The sequence below is a fragment of the Catharus ustulatus genome, chromosome 3 (genome assembly GCF_009819885.2).
Source record: "Catharus ustulatus isolate bCatUst1 chromosome 3, bCatUst1.pri.v2, whole genome shotgun sequence".
NCBI classification, from domain to species: domain Eukaryota; kingdom Metazoa; phylum Chordata; class Aves; order Passeriformes; family Turdidae; genus Catharus; species Catharus ustulatus.
In genome coordinates this window covers 113,955,764-113,980,088 of record NC_046223.1, presented here as the reverse complement: position 1 = coordinate 113,980,088, position 24,325 = coordinate 113,955,764, and the positions used below count along the sequence as shown (strand labels likewise).

Here is a 24,325-nt window from a genome sequence, read left to right as displayed (position 1 = left end):
CTGTCAAACAAGGAAGGCACACTGATTTGACATGACTTGGTCTACACAGCCCAAGCCGAATTACTTCCAAACTTATTTCCAAAATTTGAGTCAGATAAAAATACCTGTCATTGTCCAGGTCTTTCTCCTCTTCCCCTTTTAAATACAAATGCTGGTTTTTTTAATCTCCTGTCCTCAGCAGTCTCTTTGTAACCAATGAATTCTTAAAGATGATTTCAAATAGTAAAAAATTTCAGCTGCATCCTAAAGCATACTTAGGGAGATTTTAGTAACTCCTGTACACTTAAATATCTGTCTTTCCCCTGAATTTTTGGCAGTTTTTCTCTGCTCTGGCCACTACTAAGGTTATTTTTTAAATTAATTTAGGTAATTTTATGTGTTATTATATAACATAAATGAAATCAGTCATACCAAAACCCTCCCCACATTATGCATCCTGCTATTAATGAATTTATACACTATTTTTTCCTCTTAATTTTGATATATCACACGACTTCCCTTGTTCTTACAATGGAAACTTATTTTGTGATTTTGCACACTTGATTTTCACATCATATATAAAACCCTTAAACTGCTCTAAAGCAAAAGGAGTATCTGATCTAGCCCTAACAGTCTCTCATTGTAGGTCCCATCTGTCCTTTGCATCAGGATAGATAATCTCCATTATGCATTCAAAAGTGCCTCCTTAACTGCTAATTCTCATGTTCTTCTCGGTCTCTTAGATAATCTTCTTAGGAGACACTACTTGCCAGCTCCATAAGGCCACTGAAAATGACTTTTCAGAAAAACTATTTTCCTCTGACTTCAGACTTTATTTCAAAAGCTAACTTCAAAATAATTTTCACCAACAGTACTTGTCATTATTAATTTCTTCAACTGTTAAAATCAAAACTGAAAATCAAATAAAATTACCTGCCTCCATTTGCTGAAAAAACTGCACCCAGAACAGTCTCATAATTTGATGTATGTCTTACCATATCACCTACTGTTGGGATATTTCCAACAGTTTAAAAATGACTGTTATTTGCTTCTAGTATCATCTACCACAGTGAACAAAAATAACAAGGGAAAACACAAAATTCTTTCTTGCATTCTGGAGGATGAAACAGAAAGACAGAGGAGGCAGGAATAAAATATATAAAAAGAGAATATATTTGATTTTTTTATAAGGTTTCCAAAATATTTTCTGTCCCATGTGTGCATATGTAGCTTAGTCTAGTCATGTTCAATCATTTAATTCCTTGTGAGACATTTAACAATAACAAGTTTTGAGGAAGGAGCTGAAAGGAGAGTAGCAGTAGCCCAGAGTACTCATTCACAATAGGATTTTGTTACCTGAATGTGGGATGGAAACCTGTGGGAGATGCTTTCAGTAAAGCAAAAAGCTGTCAAGATTTATTTAACTAAAGATTCAATGATGCTTAACACCTGCTTGATGAAAGCTTTGTCACAAAATCCTCCTTGTTTTAGACTATCAATGAGTTTTTCCAGCATCTTGTATCATCTTCTGCCCTTAAATCATTCCACTAAAAAAGTCATCTGTTCTCACATTCTTCCATTATTACTCCTGTTTTCATGAGCTCTCCTTCCATCCCAACTCCTCTGCTGCTGCTGCCACCTCTCCAGACACCAGTCCTGCCACCACCTGCCCCAGCCTTCACAGTTTTCCCCTCCTTTTGGTCTTTCCCAACAGAGGCACTTCATCAGAGTGCGTTCCCTCCTCCCAATCCCCACATACCCCTTCCTCATTTAAACCACATTTTGAATAACCAAGTGATTTACTCCTCCCTCAGCTCAGAACAGTTCCACCTATGATCTGCCCCTTACAGATATTTGCTTCTCTCAAAAAAATGTTCTTCTTTGAGGGAGAAAGGCCATTTATGCTGGTGGGTTGCTTTTGGTTTTGTTTTTGTATCAGTAGTAGAAAATAAAACAATAATCCTCCAAACAAAACAAAATATACACCACCCCACTCCCACCACAACCAACATCTGTTTTGTGGTCAAAACAAATTTTCCAGTATTGGTGCAATTATTCAGACAATTCAAAAGTTTTTATTCTTAGTGGTTTAGTTATTGGTTGTCTCTAAGACAAGTAGCCAAAACTGAATGAACCTTGTCACCAGGCATGAGGATACACAGCAAAGGATGAAGAAACTTGAGGATGGTAATGTTGGAGTAAAATTTGTACAGCAAATGAAACAATCATCTTATCTTCTCCCTATATGGAATTTCTTTTATTGAGAAGACTAGCAGGCTTTTCACCATTATTTGTTCATCTGCCTCATACCAGCACATCTGACCTACGTGAATAAAAGGACAAGTGAGATTTCAGCAAAGTGGCTTCTCTCTGGCCGTGCAGCAGAAGCCCTGCTGCATGATTCAGCTCTCTGGATGCCTCCACCTTCTAATGGCAAACATATCTCTCACTGCAACAGATGAAGCAGAGAGATTCTCCTGAGCTGCAGAAATTCCCCTCTACAGCTGCCTGCTGCTACTGCTCGGAGCTCAACAGGTTCACTGGGTTTCTCAGCTCAGGGACTATTATTTCAACAGTTGGAACTAACTGGTGCTGCAAAACTGGAGGCTCCTCCATGCTCCTGATAAACATGAAGCCATCCTGTAAGATAAAGTCAATCTTTCTGTCTGCCAGAATCTAATGTGGATTCTGAAAAGCAGCAAGTTTGGGTTAATTAAAAACAAAACAACAAACACACACCCCCACAAAAGCAAACCACAAAAATCCCCACCAAAAACCAACCAAAATCAGCTACCAACTCAGCAAAGCTCCTTGACCTCTGGAAAATGCATACAGCTCAAAGACACTTGAGAGTGAACCTCTACAGAACATGATTAATAAAAAGAAGAATTATTAATTACACCAGCTCTTCATGCCAAATCCAGTTTCCTAATCAGAGAACTTACTTATTTCCTGGTTCCTTAGTTTTCCATCTGCAAATGAGAACACTTTTTACTTATAACATCACTTTGAGATTTTCCAGCAGATCCAGCTGTACAGAAGAGAGGGTGCCATGGAGATGCTGCAGCAGCATCCAGCTCTACATGGACCCATCCAGCTCTTTGCCCACCCTGCAAGGACAGCAGGGCTGTTTGCTCCATCACAGCTGCTACAACCAAAGGCTTCTCCTTGATTCAGCACCAACAGAAATTCCATGTGGGGAGAGTTAAAGGCATCACAAGGACATTGATGTTGTGAGAGGGCTGTTTGTGCTTCCAGGAATGGACATGGACAAAGCAGAAATCAGCCAGAATCCTAGATGGAAAACACAGGCTGGAGCCAAACTCGATGGCTGCCTGTGCTTTTTAGAGGCACTGCCAATAAGGAAAAGAAAGGGGAGAAGTTCCCCTGGGGAAAATTTTAATTCTGTTGGCCTTTAGAAGGAGAAGGTGCTTATTGAAAATCATATTAATGGGGGAAATCTTCAGAAAAGCACATGCACACAATGCTGGCACCATTATAAATATGTGCATGGAAAAAACAGTCTTCCAGCAAGTGGCCACTGACTGGAAGCTTTGCTTGGCCGGTTTCTGGCCCTTGGCAGCCTGTGTGTTAGCCAAGTGTCTGACAAACTGTGCTACAATTTCCTCAGAGTCTTTTTGCCAAGGAAGAATTCTGTGCTCAAGACCACACTGTCACGGTTGTTTGCACTCTAGCATATGATTAGGCAGAATCTTCAAAGCAAACAGGCTGTTTAGCACTTGAATGATCAAAACTGAGTAGAATATTTAAGGCCTCTGGTAGAATCACCCCTAGAAAATATTAAAGGAAGACCTCTGCAAACACAAAGTATGTATGTTAGTCTATAAGCAAAAAAAAAATAATTACAAATTACTAAAAATTTACTAAAGATACATAAAAGGTTGGTGCAGACCTCTGCCTCAAACCTGCAATGCTGCTCAGTATCGAATCTTAGTCATGCTAAGCAGCAGCAAACAGCATCAGTAAAATTTGAGACAAGAGAGAGCACACATAAAGCACCTTCAGAGGAAAATGAGACTAGAGCACTACAGACCTGTAAATAATGTGTCCTTGATAATTTTTTTATTTTGAGGAGAAAGAACTTAGGTACTTTATCGGTCTAGGTTCTTCTGAGAATTTTTTTTTCTAAAATTTTAATAATTTAAGTCATTATTTAATGAAAAATCAGTATCAAACTTGTATTACATATTACAAGTAATATGTAATAATACATGGTACAAGTATGTCAATCTATAGCTGCACTGATCAATTCTTCAAATCTGCTTAAGAAAATCACCATCTCTTCAGTGCTCCTCAGAGAGGCTGGGCCATTTGTCAGTAGAATTACAAGGTCCATCTTACCTTATTACCTGCCTTGGATTAATTCTGCACCTTCTACCAACGCATTCTAGTTGTTATGTATTTTCATTTGACAAATTACTTATTGTCTCTAGTTATCTTCACGTGACTTCCAAAAGAAAGGAGAATCAGAGAACTCTGACTTGCTTTGCTGTTCCCTGCTAGGGTGAAGAAGGAGAAGCAGAAGGTTTGCCATATTCAGAGAGGTGTAAACACCTGCAGCTGCCACCGACCTCTGGTGAAACAGCAGCACCTCCTTCTTCCGAATCAAGGGAAATGCAAGTACAAATAAGTGTAGATCAGTCTAAAGAGCATATTATGACCTTTAGAGGTCTTACCATTCTATCATTTCTCAGGGAACCTCCCTAAAGAGTCCAGCTGCCTTCACACAAGGGTGTTAGAAGGGCAGACAAAGCCCAACCTGTGACTGGAACTGGGAACACCTCAGTGTGCAGCAGCACTGGCTGCACAAGCCCCAGCTGTGCTGTCAGAGTCTCTCTGCACTGACCCTGAAGCCAAGAGCAGGGTCAGTGTCCTGGAAACAGCACTAGAGCATTTGGTAAGCTCCTCTCTGTTACTTGCTCCAGATGAACACAGTAAGCAGAGCTCAAAAGACACATCTATTCCTCCAGCAGAACTCAGATCGTGCAGATTTCACAGACTCAACCGTATTTGCAATTAGAAAGAACTACAGAAAATACCAAGAGGAGTTACAGAGCAGGCCTTTCTAGCCATCAGGGTATTTTTGGCAGTCATGCTGTTGTTGGTTTCCTCCTTATAGCCTGTCTATGAAGTCTTATGACTGTGCAACAGACTCTTCCCACGGATCAAGCTCACATGGCTGAGGAGAATGATGTAAAGACAGAAACTCAGAAACTCTCCCAGCAAGTCATGCTTCCTGCCACTGGACAGCTGGCACCATCCAGAGGGGCAGCAACACTTCTCTCCTTTTCTCCAGTTTTCTTCACTTGACTTGAACCTTAGAGCACTTAAAACTTAAAACCTCAGAACATCTTTGTGAATGAGCCACTTAGACAAGAGGAGAATTGAAGTGGAGAGCAAAAACCACAAGTATCTAGTGTGCTTTTGCCCTTTAGACCTCAGAAGTTTAGACTGCCAAATGTCTCAAAGACAACTGCAGGACAGAGACTGAACCTCCAACCCATCCATCCTGAACAACTCCCATTAGCAGGGTGCTCACTGGAGCATCTGAACTGAGTAATCAGTTTACAGACTGACACAGATCCTGCTGCAATGGGAATTAATCCTCCAAAGAAACAGTCCCAACAGTGAAACTATTTCTACAATTTCCCTTTGCTGCCTGGTTCATGTACACATTGGGTTTTTACCCTATGTAAAGATAATGGTCCCATCCACATTACATTACTGTCTTCAGGATGTGATCCATCTGGATCATTAGTATTTCTTCTCTCTTACAGTAGTGCCAAGCTGCCCCAATCCTACCTTGCTTCTGAGTGGAATGGCCTGTGTGAACAAAATGAGGAGAGAATATATAGAATTAATCATACAAAATCACATTGCTTAGAGTATGAAATACAAGTTTAAATTCTATTCCACTGTTTCGGTGATGTCTGGAATTCCTCTATTAGAAATAAACAAGATATTCATTAACTAATTGCTTATGTAACAAAGATCATTACATGAAATTATCATCTAGAGGCACTGAAAGAATCTTAATTATCCAGGTGAACTTCAAAGCAGAACTGCACTTCGTGATTTCTCTGGCTGCCTTCTCAACTCTTCTAGTTCCTGATCTACAGTCAGTAGCACGTTGATCAGCCTGACCCAATTTTTGGATTGGAAAAGACAACTCAAAGCAGCAGCTGATCAGAAGTGAAGGGCTTGTTGGATGGGTTCATGGGTGCCAAACCCACGGTGTCAGTGCTGCCACTGCCAAGGCTCCCATACAAGCCTCTGTTTATTGAAAGGATGAGCAGCTCCAAATGCAGCAGTAAAAGCTTTGCCTTCAGTACTAAATAACTGCACCCCTGATCCAGAGGCCAAATGGAAACAGAGTGCTTCCAAGCCTGACTGCCAGCTGCTAAAAAGCATAATGCCTACAGGATAAGGTCTCCTCCAGAGGTTGAAAAGCAGCAATAAGCTGGAGAGCTCCCTCTGCTCCAAGACCTGTTCCCAAAGCCAGCTTTGTATAAGAATTCTCCAGCTCTGAGGGACTGATGCTCTTGAGACATGGGAACTTTCAGGAGTCCTCATGGCCACCTGCTGCGGGAACTGCTGCTCCAGAGCCCCAACACACCAAGCTGTTACTGCAGTCCTGGCAGGCCTCTCACACACCCAGTCTGCAGCTGTGTCCAACGTGCTGCAAAGTGCAAGCAATGGCTCCGTGTTGCCAGCATCCTTCTCCCAAACCTCATGGGAGAACAACAGCTCAGTACAACCAGCATTCCTCTCCCAAGCCTCATGTCACTTCTAAACCTAACAGAAATAAAAGTAAGATATGCTATAAGCATATCCTAAACCCTGAACACAACCCTTGCTGACATCAGAGAAGTATTCTACCGGGCTAACAGCTCATCTTAGCAAATCTCACCAAGCACCACACGTATTCTAAGAGCTTCAATATCTGTTCTACCACTCAGGGGACATTCCCTTCATGCAGGGAGAAGGTTCCCTGCAACAAAACCTTCTATCAGAAAAGGGACAATAGCCTGGACTTCAGCTGTCAATGCTATCTGCGCCTTCAGGCTGAGCCACAGAATAGCTGGACAGAGGGGTACTCTCAGGGTAGGTGAAGACAGGAATTTTGTGCTTGCTTTTGCTCTTCAACTCCCATACCCATCCCTTCTCAGCAACAGCCTCCTTCCTTTTTAACCCTAAATCTGTTCCCCATCCTATTAAAGTCAAAAACTTTTCTGTGCTGCGACCATACTGTCACAAAAAAACCTTGAAGTGAACCCTTTTGCACACACAAAAAAGGCATACTGGGTTTTTTTCCCCTACAATTCTAGAAGTGAGCAAAGAGCAGTAGGTATCTCCAGCTTTAAATTATCAGCAGCAGTGAAACTTTCCCAAAGAGGATGCCCACACTGCAGGTTGCGGCATGGGGAGCCCAGGGAGGAGCACAGAGCTGGCCCCAACAGAATTTGGGGACAAGCCCATGGAAAGGAGCCTGCAGTGAGCTGTGGGTCACGGAGCACAGGCTGCTCACAGCCTCTAAGCCACGCAACTTCAGAGCAGACTTTGCGTTTCTGAGCTGCAGTGCAGTCTGCAGTGCAGTCCCCACTGTAAATATACCCAAAGTCTCTGCAATCAACATTTTAATTCAAACACAAGGCGGGGGGAAAAGCGAAACAGGGAAGTTTTAACCAAAGCAAACAAGGTACAGAAAGTCCAAGCAACACATAAGGGTTACAATTGCTGTAATGTCTCTGCAACCCTTTTGTTCTCTTATCTCATATTCCTGGCCCACACTTTACAGATGCTGCAGCTTAAATCAGACTAATCTAAGTCTTACCTAAGTCAATGGAATGTTTTTTGCTGATTTATGTTAGTCAGAATTTTGCTTTTGCATTGATACTGATATAGGAGTTGCATGGGGATACAAGAAGCTCACTACAACTTTAATTTCTTGCAGGGTCTTACATCAAACATGGACCAGACACTAAAAGACTCAGGTACAAGATCATGTCAATGCAGGTGTAAATCCTACATGTTAAAAGAAAATGCTTTCAAGTAAAAAAAAAAGAGAGAAAAGAAAAGAAAAAAATGAATAAGTAGATAAACATTTTACTACTTCACAATAATACAAGAAACATGTCCCAGTACAGGCAAGACTAATCACCTGAATCATTCCTCTGAATTACTCACTTTCTCACCTCTAAATTCACTATTACACTGTTAGGAAAAAGCTTCTTAAATTAGAAAAATCTCTTTGTGCCAACACAAAAGCATCTGTACAAAGTATAAACGATCTCACACAGTAACAAACTAACAGAAAATAAAAATCATCAGAGCCTCTTGCAAATCAAAGTAGTTTTATTTCCAGTGGCTTCAATGCTTGACTTGGAACCTAACAGAAGAGAGGTTCAAAATTTGACCTCTAATTTGTAAATCCTTTTTACCCTGTTTCAGTCTTTCAATACTAAGAAACATCAGATTAAAAACTAATTTTGTCTGTACCTTTGTCCTTTATAAACTGCTGAATATCATTTTATTACATCTATGAGCTCTTTCAGATGATCTGTGAGAAGCATACTTAGAATTCCTCTTTCAAACTTAATTTGCAGTGATTTTCTTGCAGTAATATGTGAATAAATGAAAAAGATAATTGATTTCAACAGTAAGCAATTACACACAATGACTTTTCTACAGCAGTTGTCTAATTAAGAGACTATGAGCCCTGCATATCAAGCCTTAGACTTAAGAATCGTTTTTCAGGTATGCATATGATATGCAAGATGCATAACTTTTTGTGTTCTCTTACACTGAAGATGCACAAAGATACTTACTACCAACTTTTAACCCTTCATAAAAAATTTATGCTTGCATATTTGTTTTGAATGTGAAGGAAAGAAACAGCTACTCTTCCAGTGAATAAAGGTATCTGAAGGTTATCAACATCAATAAATAACATTTATGGCAAGGCTGATTTAAAAACTGACACTGGACTAAAAATAACTTGACAAAATTAACAATGAAAGATTTTTTATGAATATGAAACATGCATATGCACAGATGTCAGTTATATAACCCATTTCTTACATCATTAAGGAGTAAACACCAGGCTATTCTTTCAGCTTATCAAAACACAGTAAAAAGCAGGCACATTGCCTTTCCCATATTTCTCTCCCCTAATTAACAGATTTTTTTTACTGCGTGTCTTTTGCCACCGCAGCGGAATCTCATTTGCCCCCTTATTGTCAATTGCTACACACAAATGCCTATTGCTCCCAAAGGCTTTTCTAAGAAGCAACAAAAGGATTGCAGGCGCATACCTTAACCTCTTGGCTGGCAAAAACCTCCACATCAACCCCACAGGCAACCAGAGTGGAAACATCACAGTCCATGCTACGGGCTGGCATCCCCCGCCTTTGCACACAGAGTTAGGCAAGCTCAGAGTCACAAACGATGGAAGAAAACAACAAAAGAATTAAAAAAAAAGATCTTCAGTACTGCAATTGAACAGTCCAAGATTCAGTTTCAGCGCTGGCAATGCCTGCAAGCCTCCAACACGAGCTCTGTGCACTTCAAGTGAGTTGCTGGTTGCCTGTCCCCCGTACACCCACCAACTGAGCAGGCACAGCATAGTAACAGCGCTATTCCATCTCTCATGGCAATGACATCACCACAAAGACTGACATAAGCTAAATCTATTTTTTCAACCCTTTTATCTCTAGGCAGCACAGTGGATCAAATTGAACATGATTATGTGCTAAATCTGAACTCGGACTAAATCAATTCAAGCAGCGTTCACTGTCAACTGAGTCATAGCTGTTGTTTCAGCTGAGTGCTTATGGTGGCAAAAAAAAAAAAAAAAGAAAAGAGATCGCCTGACACTGAAAGCTCCACTCTGAGTGTAAATCAACCCACCATTTAAAGCCGCTAAGCTCAAGGTAAGATTTGTTACTTTATTATACTTTAAAATCCGCAGCAGAGCGCTAACAAAAAACACCTCAAATCAACAAAATCTCAGCACTCTGCTTTTTAAAAAAATCCTCTTTTTTAATACAGCACACCCTATAACCCCACACATGGGATTAGAGAACATCTTGTCCTGTTATCAGCAGTGATCAACACGCTGCAAATTTGATGCCAGTGCTTTGCATCCACGTTGCACTGTGACTCATCCCCAGGAAGATCAGAGGCATGTCTGTGTGTGATTTGGAAGTCAATATCCCTTCAAAGAACAGAACATTAAAATTTCCTTGAAATTAGGACTTCACACTAGGCAACCTTTACACCATCCATCCTAAGGGTTAACCCTTCACAAATACAACCGTGTTCAACAAATGAAACAAGTAGAAGATATTTTACACCTGCTGACTCAGTGATCTGTTTATTCTTTGCAAGCTCTATTAATTTTTTTTTAATGATAGAAATAAAAAATCTGCATGTCTGGTACTTCTAAAGTTATCTTTATCCCAGATTAGCACCATTATTTTTTGTCTCCCTTCATTCTTGTGATCCATAAATTACTATTAATTGTTGTAGGCCTAGAACTGGCATTTATGGATATGTCAGATTAATAAGGAGAATTAAATATTTAACTACTGGTATGAACCTAGGAGCAGCTCATGGCTCAGTATAAGGGGACTTCTCTGCTTGCCTCCACTCACAGATAAACTCCTAATTATACTAACATTAGGTGTTAGGAGGAAATTCTTCACTATGAGGGGGCAGTGACATTAGATGCTAAGACAGATAAGCCAATATCTCTTATCAGAGCATTTTTTTCCAAGTTCTATTGAATAATTTTCCCACTTTTCAACTTGCATTTATAGCAAACTCCCCATCAGTAATCACAAACTAGGATCCACAGCCAGGACTAAAACATACCAGCACTAAATATTTTACAAACTCAGACTAAACAGAACAACAGAAATGGATAGGGCAGCTGAAGGCAGAAAATGAATCAATACTGTTTGTCATGATTATCAATTGCTTTGTGCACTGGTCACTTAATCACTGTCAAGATTTTTCATAAACCTCAGTAAACCACTTTTTAGAAAGAATTGGAAGTTAACATTTTTGTGAGTGTTTATAGGACCTTTTACTCATGTATTTGAATATAATATGTATGTGGCAACAGAGAAAAAAGCCATAAGGGCCTGATTGAAGTTGCAGGCAGACAGCAATGGAAAAATCATGGCATCAGGAAAGTGAGAAGCCAGTAAGTGCTATCAAAGAGCTGGAAGGAAACACTGAAAGCAAAGATGAGTCATTTGTCTGAGTCTTATGAAAGTTTTAACCGCGATGGACCAAGAGGATGAAAACAAAACAAGCATTTGGAAAAGATGAAGAATCAGATGATGATGGTCTCTAAGGTCCATAAAGGCATCCAGAGTGAGGGTGATGCTTGGCCTGAGTGTGGTTGCACAGCAGTGATGGAAAAAAGATCTTACATTACAGAACTACACTGGATAGTTCTGGAATTATTTTCCTCTCTTCTTCCTTAAAAACTGTCACCTCTCAGTATCAAGAGCCTTAATCTTTTTATGAAAACTGGAGCCTGATGTGCAAACTGACCTGTTCCACTTCATGGTTATTCCTGCACTTCCACTGATCATCTCCTTTTAAAAGGGAATCACTGCAATTTTTCCACTACATCTGAATAAAGAAACCTTACTGAGATCACAATTACTTTAATTTCTTACTTCTTCCTGCCTATTCCAAAGTATAACCTAATTTTTCCCCTTAAAAACCACTCTATCTCACTAGGGTATTTTAGTGAGCTCTTTACAAAGATAACATAGTTGGTTTTGCCTCCTGAAAACAAAGATTACCTAACAGAAGAACTCTACAAAGCTTTTGAGTACTCCAACTTACATTTTTCAATATATTTCATATTCTATTTGTTACTGCTCACTTCTCATTTGAAATCAAGACATATTCCTATGTGAATTTTTTTTCAGGGCATTCCACAATTCCTTATAGTCTCACCTAATGTTAATGAAAATTTTATTATTGAACACTTTAAAATTGGTTAATATTGACTTATTTCTCCAGTTCAGGAGACTTGCTTTTAATTCAAATTTAAAGAAAAAGCATTTCACTTTCTTTCAAAAAATGTCTTTACTCTGTCTCTAGAGGGTCTTGCTAAATTCAGTTCACCAAAACCCCAAGAAAAAAAAGAAACCATGTTTCATGCATATTTTAAAATACAGTATTTAATAAATAGAAATTGAAATAGACAGACCTGCACTACAGCATGGTACTGATACTCATTCAGTAGGTTCTCCATATCACAATTTGGTACCAGTATGTAACTCTACTGCCATCCCTCACCAATTTTATAGGGGGCTTAAGACCATGACCATAAATTCTGAGAACAGAAACCGGAGAGTTTTGAACAATTATTCAGAAGTTTCTTGATTTGTTTCAATGTTTGTCCATAGTAACAGTTGTACATGGAATTTTAGGGGCACTACTCACATGTGAATATCTCAGGGGGCTGAATTTAGGAGCAGTTAAGGTTCATTTATAAAATTAGGCTGAGCATGGAAATGCCAAGTTTTCACAGTTACATGCACAGGCATCAGACAGGTTCTAGAACTCAGAGTAATATTCCAGGTTATTGTTCCTTGACAAGCACCTCAGTAACACCATAGCATCACTAGACTCTGATAATTAACAGATGGTGATCAGGTCTTATATTTTCATCAGCTTCTACATTTTCATTTGCTCAACCTGAAGGAAAATAAAAGCCATGTCATTCCAGCCAGCAATCTTGCATTCTGGATCTGTACTGTTCCTGGGACAACAAAGCCTTTATTCCTGTGTGTGGAGTTGTTTTCCTTCTGTAATTCCAGCTGTGTCTCAGCTTAGCACATATGAGCAACACCACAGATTTAAGATTTTCAAGCTCAACTCTCAAGTCATTAAAACAACTGCTGCAAAATCTTGACCCTCTTTTTGCAAGTAAACTACTACTGATTTAGCCTTAGGGAAACTCCACTGGCTCTGGACCTCAAAGTAACATCAGCCACGTGGTAACCAAAACCAGCAGCTAAATTCAGATCCTCACTTTTTACTCTCTGGATGAAGCTTGTGCTTGTTATCACTGGTACTAAATGGATTATTTCTGTAGCAGCTCTGCTTGCAGGTGCAAACATTACAAGTTTTTTTTTTTTCAGTCAATGTACAAATCCAGAAAAATAAAAAGGAGGTCTCCATCAATGACCCTTTGAGGGCTGAATGGAACTCTGGGAATGGATTCACATTATGGCTGATTGAAGTGCTTTTAATGATGTGCATCTCTATTGATCTCGTTCAGCCTACCACACAAGTAAACAGCATTTAAACCATGCTCCTACCTGCCAGCAGGAACACACCTTTACAAATATAATCTCATTTTAATGGAATGATAAGTGATAAATACTTTCAAAACCACATAAAAATTTAGAAATGTAAGAGACAGTCCTGAAAAAAAAAATCAGAAAAAGAAGACAGTTCTTCTAATTTCTTTGTCTGCAGTAGAATATAAGAAAGGCCAACCACAAACATTCTTCAGGAGCAAAATTAGCTCCTTCAAAGAGGCGTTTCACAAGGACATAAAAAAACCAGAACACTTAAGACTGGGCAGGGTTCAGCTCACCCATAGAAAAAATTTTTTTTTTTTTTTCACGACAGTGAGCATTGGCTTGTACTAAGGTCAATTAGCCCCCCTAAAATGGAAGCACCTGACAAATCCACACAGAGAAACACACCAGCAAACAGAATGGTCATCGAACTGCCAGGAAATATATATTTGAAATAGAATATTTAACTATCATTTGCAGTAAATAAGAACACTGAACTATCCAACACTTACAAACCCACTGATTTTCCCACAATGAGTCTGACCCCCAAGCTAAAGTTTCTACAAATCCCAAACTGACATCAATTGTGGCAAAAAAAGGACTCCAATTCACCTCTCTTCACAATAAATAATCATTCCTATGAAGATTTTTAAAGACAGAACCTTAACCAGACAAGACAAGCTTAATTAAACTTAGAATAATCCTAAATCATTATTTCCTCATACATGCAGAGACTTTTGATTGCAGAAAATGCCTTGGCTGGCTTTGCTTTTAGGAAAGGTAACTTTTCTGCATTTTAAATGATATTTTGCTTTTCTGTAAACAATAACTTTTCATTAGTCATGCTTCTAGGTCTCAGAACCTGAGGGTATCCAAGAAAATAAAACAAATCATCAGCATTACGAAGGATTTCTCCCTCTTTAATACAGATAATACCAACAACTCAAAGATCTGCACATGATGGGAGAATACTTCAGTGAGTGCACAAACAACTGTGTCAGTCAGGCAGCATCACTCTGCTGTCTCATTTAGCTACACACAAGCTGCAACTGTGAGTCAGAGCTGCTCAATTATTTTAACGTGGCTGCACCATTCATAGTCCTTCGCTTCCAAGTAAATTCAGGGAGGTGTGAGGGGGTGGAAATCTGTGCGTGTGTCTTCTGTCAACTCAGAATGGTTACAAATCCTTTTCTGTGCCAGATCCATGCAGGAAAACAACTGCTATGGTCCCAAATTGCAAACCCCTCTCTCTGGAAAAATGAACTGCTGCAGTTCAGGAGTCAGGACATCCTTGATTCTCCTGGTGAACCCATGACCACCTACAGAATACGTAACACACATGAATCCCTGGCAACAGAAGAAGATTATACCCTTGCAGTGTAAGCTGAAATTATTTGCAGCCTAGCTACACAGGATCATTGATAAATTGCATACATTTCAAATTAAGAGAACTAAACATAGATCCCCACATGCTGGTATACACATTGCCAGTATAAGCAACAGATTTGGGAATTAATTTTATGGCTCCAGCATGGATAGCTAACGCAATGGGAGATGCCTAAGGGTATCCAGGACACGCATACAGGCTTGACAGACATGAGATTCAGGATCTCTGGAAGATCCCTCTCCTCTGAAACATCAGCCAGAGGCCCCCAAGAGGTTCTTTAAGATATTTAAATTAGCACTTAATATTTGGGCAACTGTTCAACACACTCCCTGTTCAAGGCACTCCGTGGACTATTAGAATAGGATCAATCACTTCCTGTGTAGTTTAGGATGGGCTGAATTTCTCTCCAGCCTCTGACTGCAAATGAGATTTCCAGCAACTACAACAGAAACATAAGCATCTAGCACATATGTACATACATATAAACTGATGCTGGAATTTAAGTGCTAATCTTGAACTGAATCCTACACATAAAGTTATCATTGTGCCTTGATTTCCCCAAGAGTAAGATAGGAATGGTGGTACCTGCTCTGTCAATGCATCCAGTATTAATGAGCACATGTAAAACTGAGTTTTATGCTGTCTTTAATTTTGTAAAAGTGATAATGACCGAAGAGTACAAAACAGGTGAAGTCCTTACATATGTTAATTCTTGCAGTACTTGAAAACAGAATTGAAACCAGGTCCTGTAAGGATTCTGTACAAGATTCACACACAGAGAGGATGCCAGGCCAGTGCTCTGACAGCTGCAGGAAACTGAAATCCCAAGCATCTCCCTTAGTTCCCAGTGGGAAGATGGAGGTGCTCAGGGGCTGTCACAGGAATAAGACACTGAAGAAATGGATTCCATTTTTCACAAGAACTACCTTTTCGACCTTGGATGAAGAGCAAGCAGGAACACACATTCAGAATGGCTCAGAGCTTTTATTTAGATTTTAAGTGTAAGCTGGGCAGGACAAGGACTCTCCATTACTATTTGTTATTTAGTGGACGATGCCAGTTGGAATAGGTCTGTAATGCTCCTGCCTAAAACTGTGATTTGCAGTTATCCACGAGCTCTGTTAACAGCTTCAAAATGTATTTTTAAATCATTTCCATTTACCCTTACTCGTCTCAGACTAGCAAGGGTATTTAACATGCCTGTATGTTTTCCCTGTCATTTCAGATGCTTCATCACAGCAAAATGCCCTTGAAAGAAGAGCCTGGAATACCAATGCTCAGTGCTGTGAGAGACCAACCTTATCTCTCAACTGCAGCTCTGCACAGGACACGCAGGTGAGAGATTTAATGGCTGTGCTGAGAGAAAACAGCGTTTACTGCCAAGCCAGCAAAAGCAGCCCAGTTCAAAGGAAAAAAAAAAAAGAGAGAGGGAGAGAAAAAGTCCACTGTCAAACAGCATGCAGTCAGACAGCAAATAATGAAGCAATGAATAATAGATTTCTTATATAATTGCTATTTTATCCTGATATTATAGGGTGGTACTATAGCCGTATTATAGGTATTATAGGATTTATTTTGCTGCAACACTTTAAAACAAATAGTATCTTCTGTTAATCCCCAGATTAAACTGCAGACAAAGAAAAAGGTATTGATACTTAAAATTTGCCATATACAAATATTACTTCTTATCTTCATTATAGATGATACTGATGTATATTTTGATAAATCCTCTGCTATTATTTTTTATTTATGTTCGAAAGACAGATGGAGATTAGATATAATGAGACATAAAAATCAGGTATAAAGATTCCAATGGCTCTAAAGGAAAATAAGAGTATTGTTAGGGAACTTTTTTTCCCCCAAGAGCATGAACATGATCACCAGGGGAAAAAAACAAAAAGAAAGAAATCTGAGTAATTCTAAGATATCAGTGCACTTGTAATGTATTTATAAAATTAATTTATTCTAGTTTCTTCTTACAAGACTGATTTCATGATTACACAAACAGAAGAAAGAGACCACAATCAGACCTGTATCTTATTTGGAGACGGATCAGATTTTGTTTCTCCTCTTCCTCTCCCTAAAATCCACATTTCTTTTCCTAACTAGAACTCAGGAAACAGTCTTCCATTGACCCAGCCCTGGAGAGGACCAGAACCAGTTCCATTCCTATGTTTTGAACTCTCAGGTTATTCAGTATCCCCACATTTCTTATGAAGTGTGATACATCTCTAAAGAGACATCAAGAAAAATAAAATTATTAGAAAATTGAAGCAGAACTAGTTCCTATAAAGACATTTTATATGAGGTATCAGTGTGGTTTCAGAAGGTAAGTATTTAAAGCAGTTCCAAACCATTTAGTTATTCTTATGTTGGTCCACTCTCTAACAAAAGAGCTTGACACTGCATTGTCAATAGTAAATCGACAGTAATTAAATAGCAAATACATTAAAGTACAAGTGAGTGACAGAAAATTGATCTGATTTCAAAGCAACTGAGGTATATTTAAACAGACAGTTTCCTTCTGAAACATGGAGCTTCAAACAACAAACCCAAATGCATGATATTCCCCAAACCAAAGCACCTTCCAGTAGTAGAACATGTCCATACATAAACTCCAACTCATTCTACTTTTGATAGGAAAGTAGAAAAGGGAAAAAGGTAGAAAAGGGAAAAAGGTAGAAGGTCAAAGGCAAAAGGGGGAGAACTCAAATATTGGGTCCAACTAACCTACAGCAATTCAGCTGCTACTTTAAAAAAGGGTTTATTTGTAGGTTGTTTGGTTGTTTTTTTAATTTTACTTTAAGTAATTCAGTTTTAATCAGAAGCCCCTGTCAAAACTGGAGAAACCAAAAATAACTGTTTTTATGAAGTTCTGTGAAGTTTCTTGTTTTCTTGGAAGCAAAACTTTTGCATCCTCCACTTTTTATTCTTTTATAGCTTCTTATAATCTTCTGGTTGCTTCACATCTATGCAAACCCAGCTTATGAACTTATTTAGTTTTGGGAATATGCTGGTTAATTCTTTGTAGATTTCACATTAAGTGGCTACATGCATTTGGGACCCAGAACCGACTCCTAAACCACACCTGCAGCTACTCCAGGTAACTAAGTCTGCCAGGAATACTCTAAGCTTGGTTTTGAGACCCAATAGCATGCAACAGCCCACAGCTCTGCTGGTATTGTTGGCCATGTTTAAGATATTTTCATTGCCTCCACTCCCAGCCACACTTTAACAATCAAAGATACCTTCCAGAGCCTAATGGACCTGTTTAATGGGGGCTTTTGGGGTTTTTTTTCCCCAAAAACTGTATCAAAATATTCCAGTTGCAAAGGTCAAAAAACTGTATGATCACTGGGTCTCAGAAACTGTAAAATAAAACTTTTACTAAATCATAACTTGAATCCCACAGCAACTGTCTCTGATCTGTGTGTGCCCAGACATGCAGATGCAGACCTGATGTGAGCTGCTCTCTGCAGCCCACTCCATCAATCACTTTGTACAAAATAGATTTAAACATCCAAATGAGGGGAGTCTTTAACAAAACTAGTAGTTAAAATTATCTGTTAGCACACAATGACTTTAGCTGCTACTCAATTCTGCATGCCTGATCATGGCCACTTGTGCTCCAGTTAATTCCACTTGGAGTTTTGGTCACTGCCTTATCACAGCTGCCTTCACCTCACCACCAAGCAATGCATATTTGGTTATGTTTGTATTTTTTCACAAGTAGGCTCATTAAATTATCTGAGAATATTTATTGGTGATTTAACTTTAATTTGTTAATTGTTTTTGCAATCTGTTAACACAGTTAGTTTCATGGTAATATTCTATTCTGGTTACATGAATCAAGTCATGGAAGTTATGGATACAACTCCTATTAAAAGCTTATCACAAAGCTATAGAGTACTTAATTTTCTCTTTAGTCACTTAAATTAGAACAGTGCAAATAAGCTATGAATGGAGAATGCTGGCACTGAAGCACTCAAAAATTTCAACCATTAAGAGTTAATCCAATAGCCTCATTTTTTATACCTTGCACAGTATCTCAGTTAAGGGGGGAAAAGTGTCAGATTAAAAAACTCCAGTCCTCCCCACCCTGTGCCCTTTGATGTTAGGTGTTCCATACCAACGTTTACCATAAAATATGAATTTGTTTCAACACTTTCTTTTTCCTTGCAGCAAGCAGAGCTTACTGTAGAAAGCTGATTGTGCCCTCATTGTTGAAAAAACAAAAATAATTTCAGTATTAATTTGCAATTTAGTATGAATTTTTAAAGTAGTATCTATGCATTTTAGTCATAAACTGAGATTTTACAGCCAGAACTTCATACTCATCCTTCAACTTGAGATGGACAAGCAAAATCCTACTTGGCTTCACTTGAGATGCCACCAGCTATGTCACAATTTCCTCAGGCCACAGAGATAAATTTAGGCTCAGATATTACAACACATAGCAAGAGGCACCTTGGCAGTACCACCTGCTCCCTCAAAGGATCACTTGGAACTGCTTTGTTCCGTTCCATGGCCCTGGTTTCATCGACTTGAACAAGAAGAAACTCATGCTCCAAGACGTGTGTAACACAGGAAGGACACAACTCTTTAAATTAGCACTTAAAAGAGTGCTAAAGAGAGTTCTAACATTGGATGATACCCAGTGATAGCAGCCCCTTCTCATGGCAAGGATAAGCCCTGCAGCTGATGCAGTAATTTAGGAATGAAACTCAGTATGTCCCATGTTTGTGTTTCTGTGACACATGGAGGCAACTGAAGACAGTGACAGACCAAGAAACATTCCTAAAAGATAACTGAATTACAACTTGAACAAAGAATAGCGTCTTATCTTTTGGACAGAGCAACTGAAAGAGTTACTAGTTCCCGTTCTGTCAATGTCCTTGTAAATCTTAAAATGTGATGGTAGTGTCTGGTTGCCATTTACAAAGCATTTCACATACACCAACACTGCAGTCAAATTTCTGAAGGGACCCAACCAGGCCATATACAGTGATCAGATTTTAAAAAGAAGCAATTTCCCAATAAAAAAAATCCTGTATCAAGTTGCAGATTGTCTCAGGGCAGCTTGCTATATGTTAGACTGTACTAAGAGAAGCCTATTGAAGCCTTCAAGGTATCACATTCCCTGTGGTGATGGACATAATATATAAAATTTACACATAAAAAAGCCCCTTGCTAAGTACCAGAAGACTTCCATCAGTCTGCCAAGGCTATGAGCCAAGGGAGTACAGCCCTTGGGATGGACCAGGGGCACTGTGCAGCCACAGGGGCTTAAACTGAGCCCACCCAGGCAGCAGCACAAACCCACAGGGGCTGAAACCACACTCACTGATAAAGACACATATTCTGGCATCCCTAAAGACAGTCCCAACTCGCTGCCTTGTTTCTGTAACGGTACAAAGGAAAGGTGGATGACTGACAGAGAGATAGGTTTCTATATTAACATCCACTTACACGTAGAGTTAGGTACAAAGCTGTAAAATAAATGTTCAAAAGCTACTAAATATCACAGGATCATAGGAGGGACCTTTAAAGGTCATCTAGTCCAATCCCCCTGCAATGAGCAATCTGTTGAATCTGACCTTGGCTATTTCCAGGGATGGGGCATTTTGAAAGTTCACAGATTACAAAAGCTTTTCTGGAAGACAGAGCAGCTACCAAGTACAAAATCATGCCACAGAGAATCTTCAAGGCACTGCTAGGATTTTTTAAACATCAATTAAAATCTAGAAAAAATTATTTAAATTTTAATGACCCACATCTTTCACTTTTTCCTCTAATGCCTTTGAGCCATTCCCCAGTTACAACAACTGCTGTATTTCAATTTGCTAATTAATTTTTCCCATTTATCAAGATAAACATAAAATAATTATTTTTGTTGGAATATTTACTACTATACAAACTTCTAAAGTAGAGCATTTATGCGAGCTTAATGCTCAAAGCCAACAGCAGTTCCTCTGCCCCTAAAATGTAGGCAGAATTGCAGGTTAAGAACTATTTTAGCAGTACTTCTAGAGAAAAAGGTGATGAAAGGAATATTTTTTTCAAAGCAAAAATTTATGAGGCAGAAAAAGAACTCAGCAGTATTTTTTCTATTGTTTAAAAGTCAGTATTTTTAAACAGTGATTGTATAATCCACAGGACAGCTGCATGCTGCAACCAACTGAATATTTTTTTCTAATATGCAATAATTTTCTGTCCATAATTCTTTGTATGTAATAATGATGGAGAATTCAGTTGTACAGAATTTGCTTTGTCTGGAATTGAAGTATTACTTCCTTTGGTGAATGGGAAGCCAGAGTCACCAGTATTTACAACATGAATTTGTTAAGTAACAGAACACTGCAGAACTTACATAAATAAAAGTGACCTGAAGTCCATGCAGTTTTAAATTCAAAGGAAAGAACAAACAGATCCCAGACAGAGATTTCAGTCTTCAAAATGGCAGATAACAAAGAAGCAAACCCAAGCTTCTTTCTTTCCACTATCTCAGACTTCAATTTATCAATGTACAGAATCTGCTGCAGTCGGGAAAGCCACTCAAAGTGGTTGAACCAGAAAAAGACTCCTGTGTTCCCTCTACATTCTGTTTTCGCAGAGTAAAGTTTTCTAACCATTTAACCTTGTCTCTTAAAGTACTTTTGAGATCTCATTATTTGAGTGTTTTCTTGGTTTAGAACATTGTTTACAAATTCTAATAAAAAACATCTGCAACTTTCATCTCAAATCAAAAGCAAGGGGTTAGGAGAACCTTAAATTTCATTAGTCTGAGGTTGTGTCACCAACTCATAAAACCCCATGACTGGACAAACATAAATACAGCTTTCTTAAAAACAGGTAGAAAAGTGGTAGGCAAGCACAAGCCTGCACAAATTCAACAGATGTTTGGAAAGTGTTTTGAAAGAGATCACTGCAATCCATACACCTGAATGCTAAAATAAAGCAGCAAAAGTTTAAAGGAGGACTCCTTTTGAAGGGAATCTTTAATAGATTTTTGTCTAGTATGGTTTAGTTCAGATAAATGAATGGGAGATCACATATAATAAATAATTTCCAACAGAAAATTGCTAATGCAGAGAAGGCAGGATTGGTGCAGAACAAAGTGCAGAAGAGGAGAACGCTCCCTTCAGTGCCAGTAGCGGAAGTACCAATCTGTGGGAAGGCTGTGAGTATCTCCTATTGAATTGTATTATTAGCAGCAATTTTATCTGTCAGATTCATGTCAACCCACACATGACCCACGACAACTCATGCAGCAGGCCAGCACTCACAAATCCACCAATGGCTCAAAGTCTTCAAAGCATGAAAGATCAAAATTGGGACCAAAAGGTGACCAGGACCAACAACTCGAGAAAGGTAACATAATTAGCATTTGGAAAAAGCCACTGCATTCCCAGGTTTCAGCAGCAGAATACTTCCAGGTAAAGAAAGACAAGTGGTTATGTCACTTCACAAGACCTCAGCACAGTTTAAAGAGAGAGAAAAGATGATGGTGGCATAGGAAGTGAATAGCGCCTGTCATTGAAGAACAAGTTCCAAGATGTCTGTGAATGTTAACAGGATGAGATGATTGGCACTGCTGTGGGAAAGACAGCAGTGATTTGAAGGATTTTTAAGTGTGGGAGGGAATAAATGCAGAGCAAAGAAGGCGATAAATTTGAAACGGAAATGTAAAACAGCAGCACGAATACGTAAGAGTGATCGCGTTGGAGAGGGGAATAAAGAATCCTAAGCACATTCCTATCTCACACCATTTTACATCTTCCAATACATCAGAATCACAGGCTCAATGATTCACAGGGAAGATGCTTAACAGCAATACTGAATAATGAAATAGCCTAGGAGTAAGTGTGGGAGTCGTGATACCCAAGTGAGTGGCCAGCTCAGCTCAGCAGCTACGCTGGTCAATACACTCCTGCAGCCACAGAACCAGGGAAAGAGCAGCTCCTGAAGTTTGCTGAGCACAGATAAATTTAGATTGATTGTCTGGGCCTGCCACCTGGAACCAGGGCAGAGGTATTTGTGACACACTCAGCAAAGAACAAAAAAGACATCAGAAAAGGAACAAGCGTTTGGTTGAAGTCATTCAAGTTGTTACATTGCCAGCAAAGTACACGTAAGTGAACATTAAACCAGGCCAACTGGATTTAAGCAGCCAGGTAAGAATTGGGAAGCTGAATCAACTCCAGCTTTTGTGCTGACGACTCAAGTCAGAAGGAAAAAAAAGGAATGATCCAACACAACTTAAAGAAGATTCCTACCAAAAGAGTCAAGGAAGCACAAACAGCAGTGGGTTATGTCTATCAGTAAACTGGGAATGCAATCTCAAACCCAGATCTAGCAGGAGCTTGTTGTAAGCTAAACTAAGAACATATCAGAAGCCTTTATTTTTTTTTTTAGAATTTTTTCACAGAATTTGATATTACAGTAATTTCACTATTATAAGCCACACCTGATTATAAGCCGCACTTCTGGGTGCCAGCAACTTTTCGTTCTTTGTCCATATATAAGCCACACCTGATTATAAGCTGCACATTACAATACAGAGTGTGATAAAAGGTATCTATTCTATCACCATCTGTTGAGGGTGGGGGCAGTGATCCTGATCTCCACGGGAGATATTCTGCTAATGGGCCATCCATTGAAACCAGGCAGGGCATTGTTCTTTATCTTTTCACAACCCATCCTTCCTCCAGCCAGTCATTTTCTGCTCATGGCCATTGAGTCCCACTGTGGCACTGATAAAATTACTTCATCCCATTGGGAGTTGCTCCAGCCAGGGGGAAGAGCCCAACATTTCTTACCAAGATAAAAACAGAGGTTTTGGGACACTAAGGGAGCCCCTTTCTCCACTGGACTCCAGAGGAAAACCGGATTTCTCCACATCACCACTGGACCTTTAGAGGGAAACTGCACCTCGTACAGGAGCACTGCTCCAACTGAGCCACATCTGTCACTGCAGGAGGATGCAGCCACCATGGGATGGGACTGCTGCCAACACCCTGCCTGACGGGGTGTCAGGTTGTACTCTGACTGTGTCAGGGTTTGGAGTTTGTTTCTTTGTAGTACTGTATTTCTATTTTAATTTCCCTAGTAAAGAACTGTTATTCCTAATTCCCATATCTTTGCCTGAAAACCCCTTGATTTCAAAACTATAATAATTTGGAGGGAGGGGGTTTACATTCTCCATTTCAAAGAGAGGCTCCTGCCTTTCTCAGCAGACACCTGTCCTCCAAACTAAAACAGCAACTTTTCATTCTTTGTCCATATATAAGCCACACCTGATTATAAGCCACACTTCGGATTCGGAACAAAATTTTAGTCAAAATTGTGAGGTTTATAATCGTGAAGTTACTGTAATTTGGGTAAAACCTTCAGCAAGTGCCAGGTCAAAAAAAGTGCCCGAATTTGTGCAACAAAGTCTGTGATAAAATGGTTCTAAGGAGTGCTAAATCAGTACGAGCAATTGTTGATTTTAAGTTAAATGGTCTGCAATGCAAGGGCAAACAGAAACCAGGAGCAGTCTGATAGCAGCACATCAACACTCCTGAATGTACCAAGACAATTCTGCTTCACACAGAGCTTT

The 24,325-nt window shown here is 39.3% G+C and overlaps 1 protein-coding gene and 1 long non-coding RNA gene across 3 annotated transcripts in view; one reads left to right on the top strand and one right to left on the bottom strand.

Moving 5' to 3' along the window:
- Positions 1-24,325, bottom strand: part of RCAN2 (regulator of calcineurin 2) — an 80,541-nt gene that overhangs the window by 29,351 nt on the left and 26,865 nt on the right. Inside the window, exon 1 of one of the 2 annotated variants that reach the window (XM_033054658.2) lies at positions 9,315-9,601. The exons of the other annotated variant lie outside the window; for it this stretch is intronic. Coding sequence (XP_032910549.1) covers positions 9,315-9,401 — 87 coding nt within the window. The 5' untranslated portion in view covers positions 9,402-9,601. Of the gene's footprint in view, positions 1-9,314; positions 9,602-24,325 lie in introns of those variants that run through there. 2 annotated transcript variants of the gene reach the window in all.
- LOC116993724 lies at positions 9,847-21,875 on the top strand. Its single transcript, XR_004417348.1, has 3 exons — positions 9,847-9,932; positions 15,950-16,059; positions 21,800-21,875. It is a non-coding gene; the product is annotated as an uncharacterized LOC116993724 (long non-coding RNA).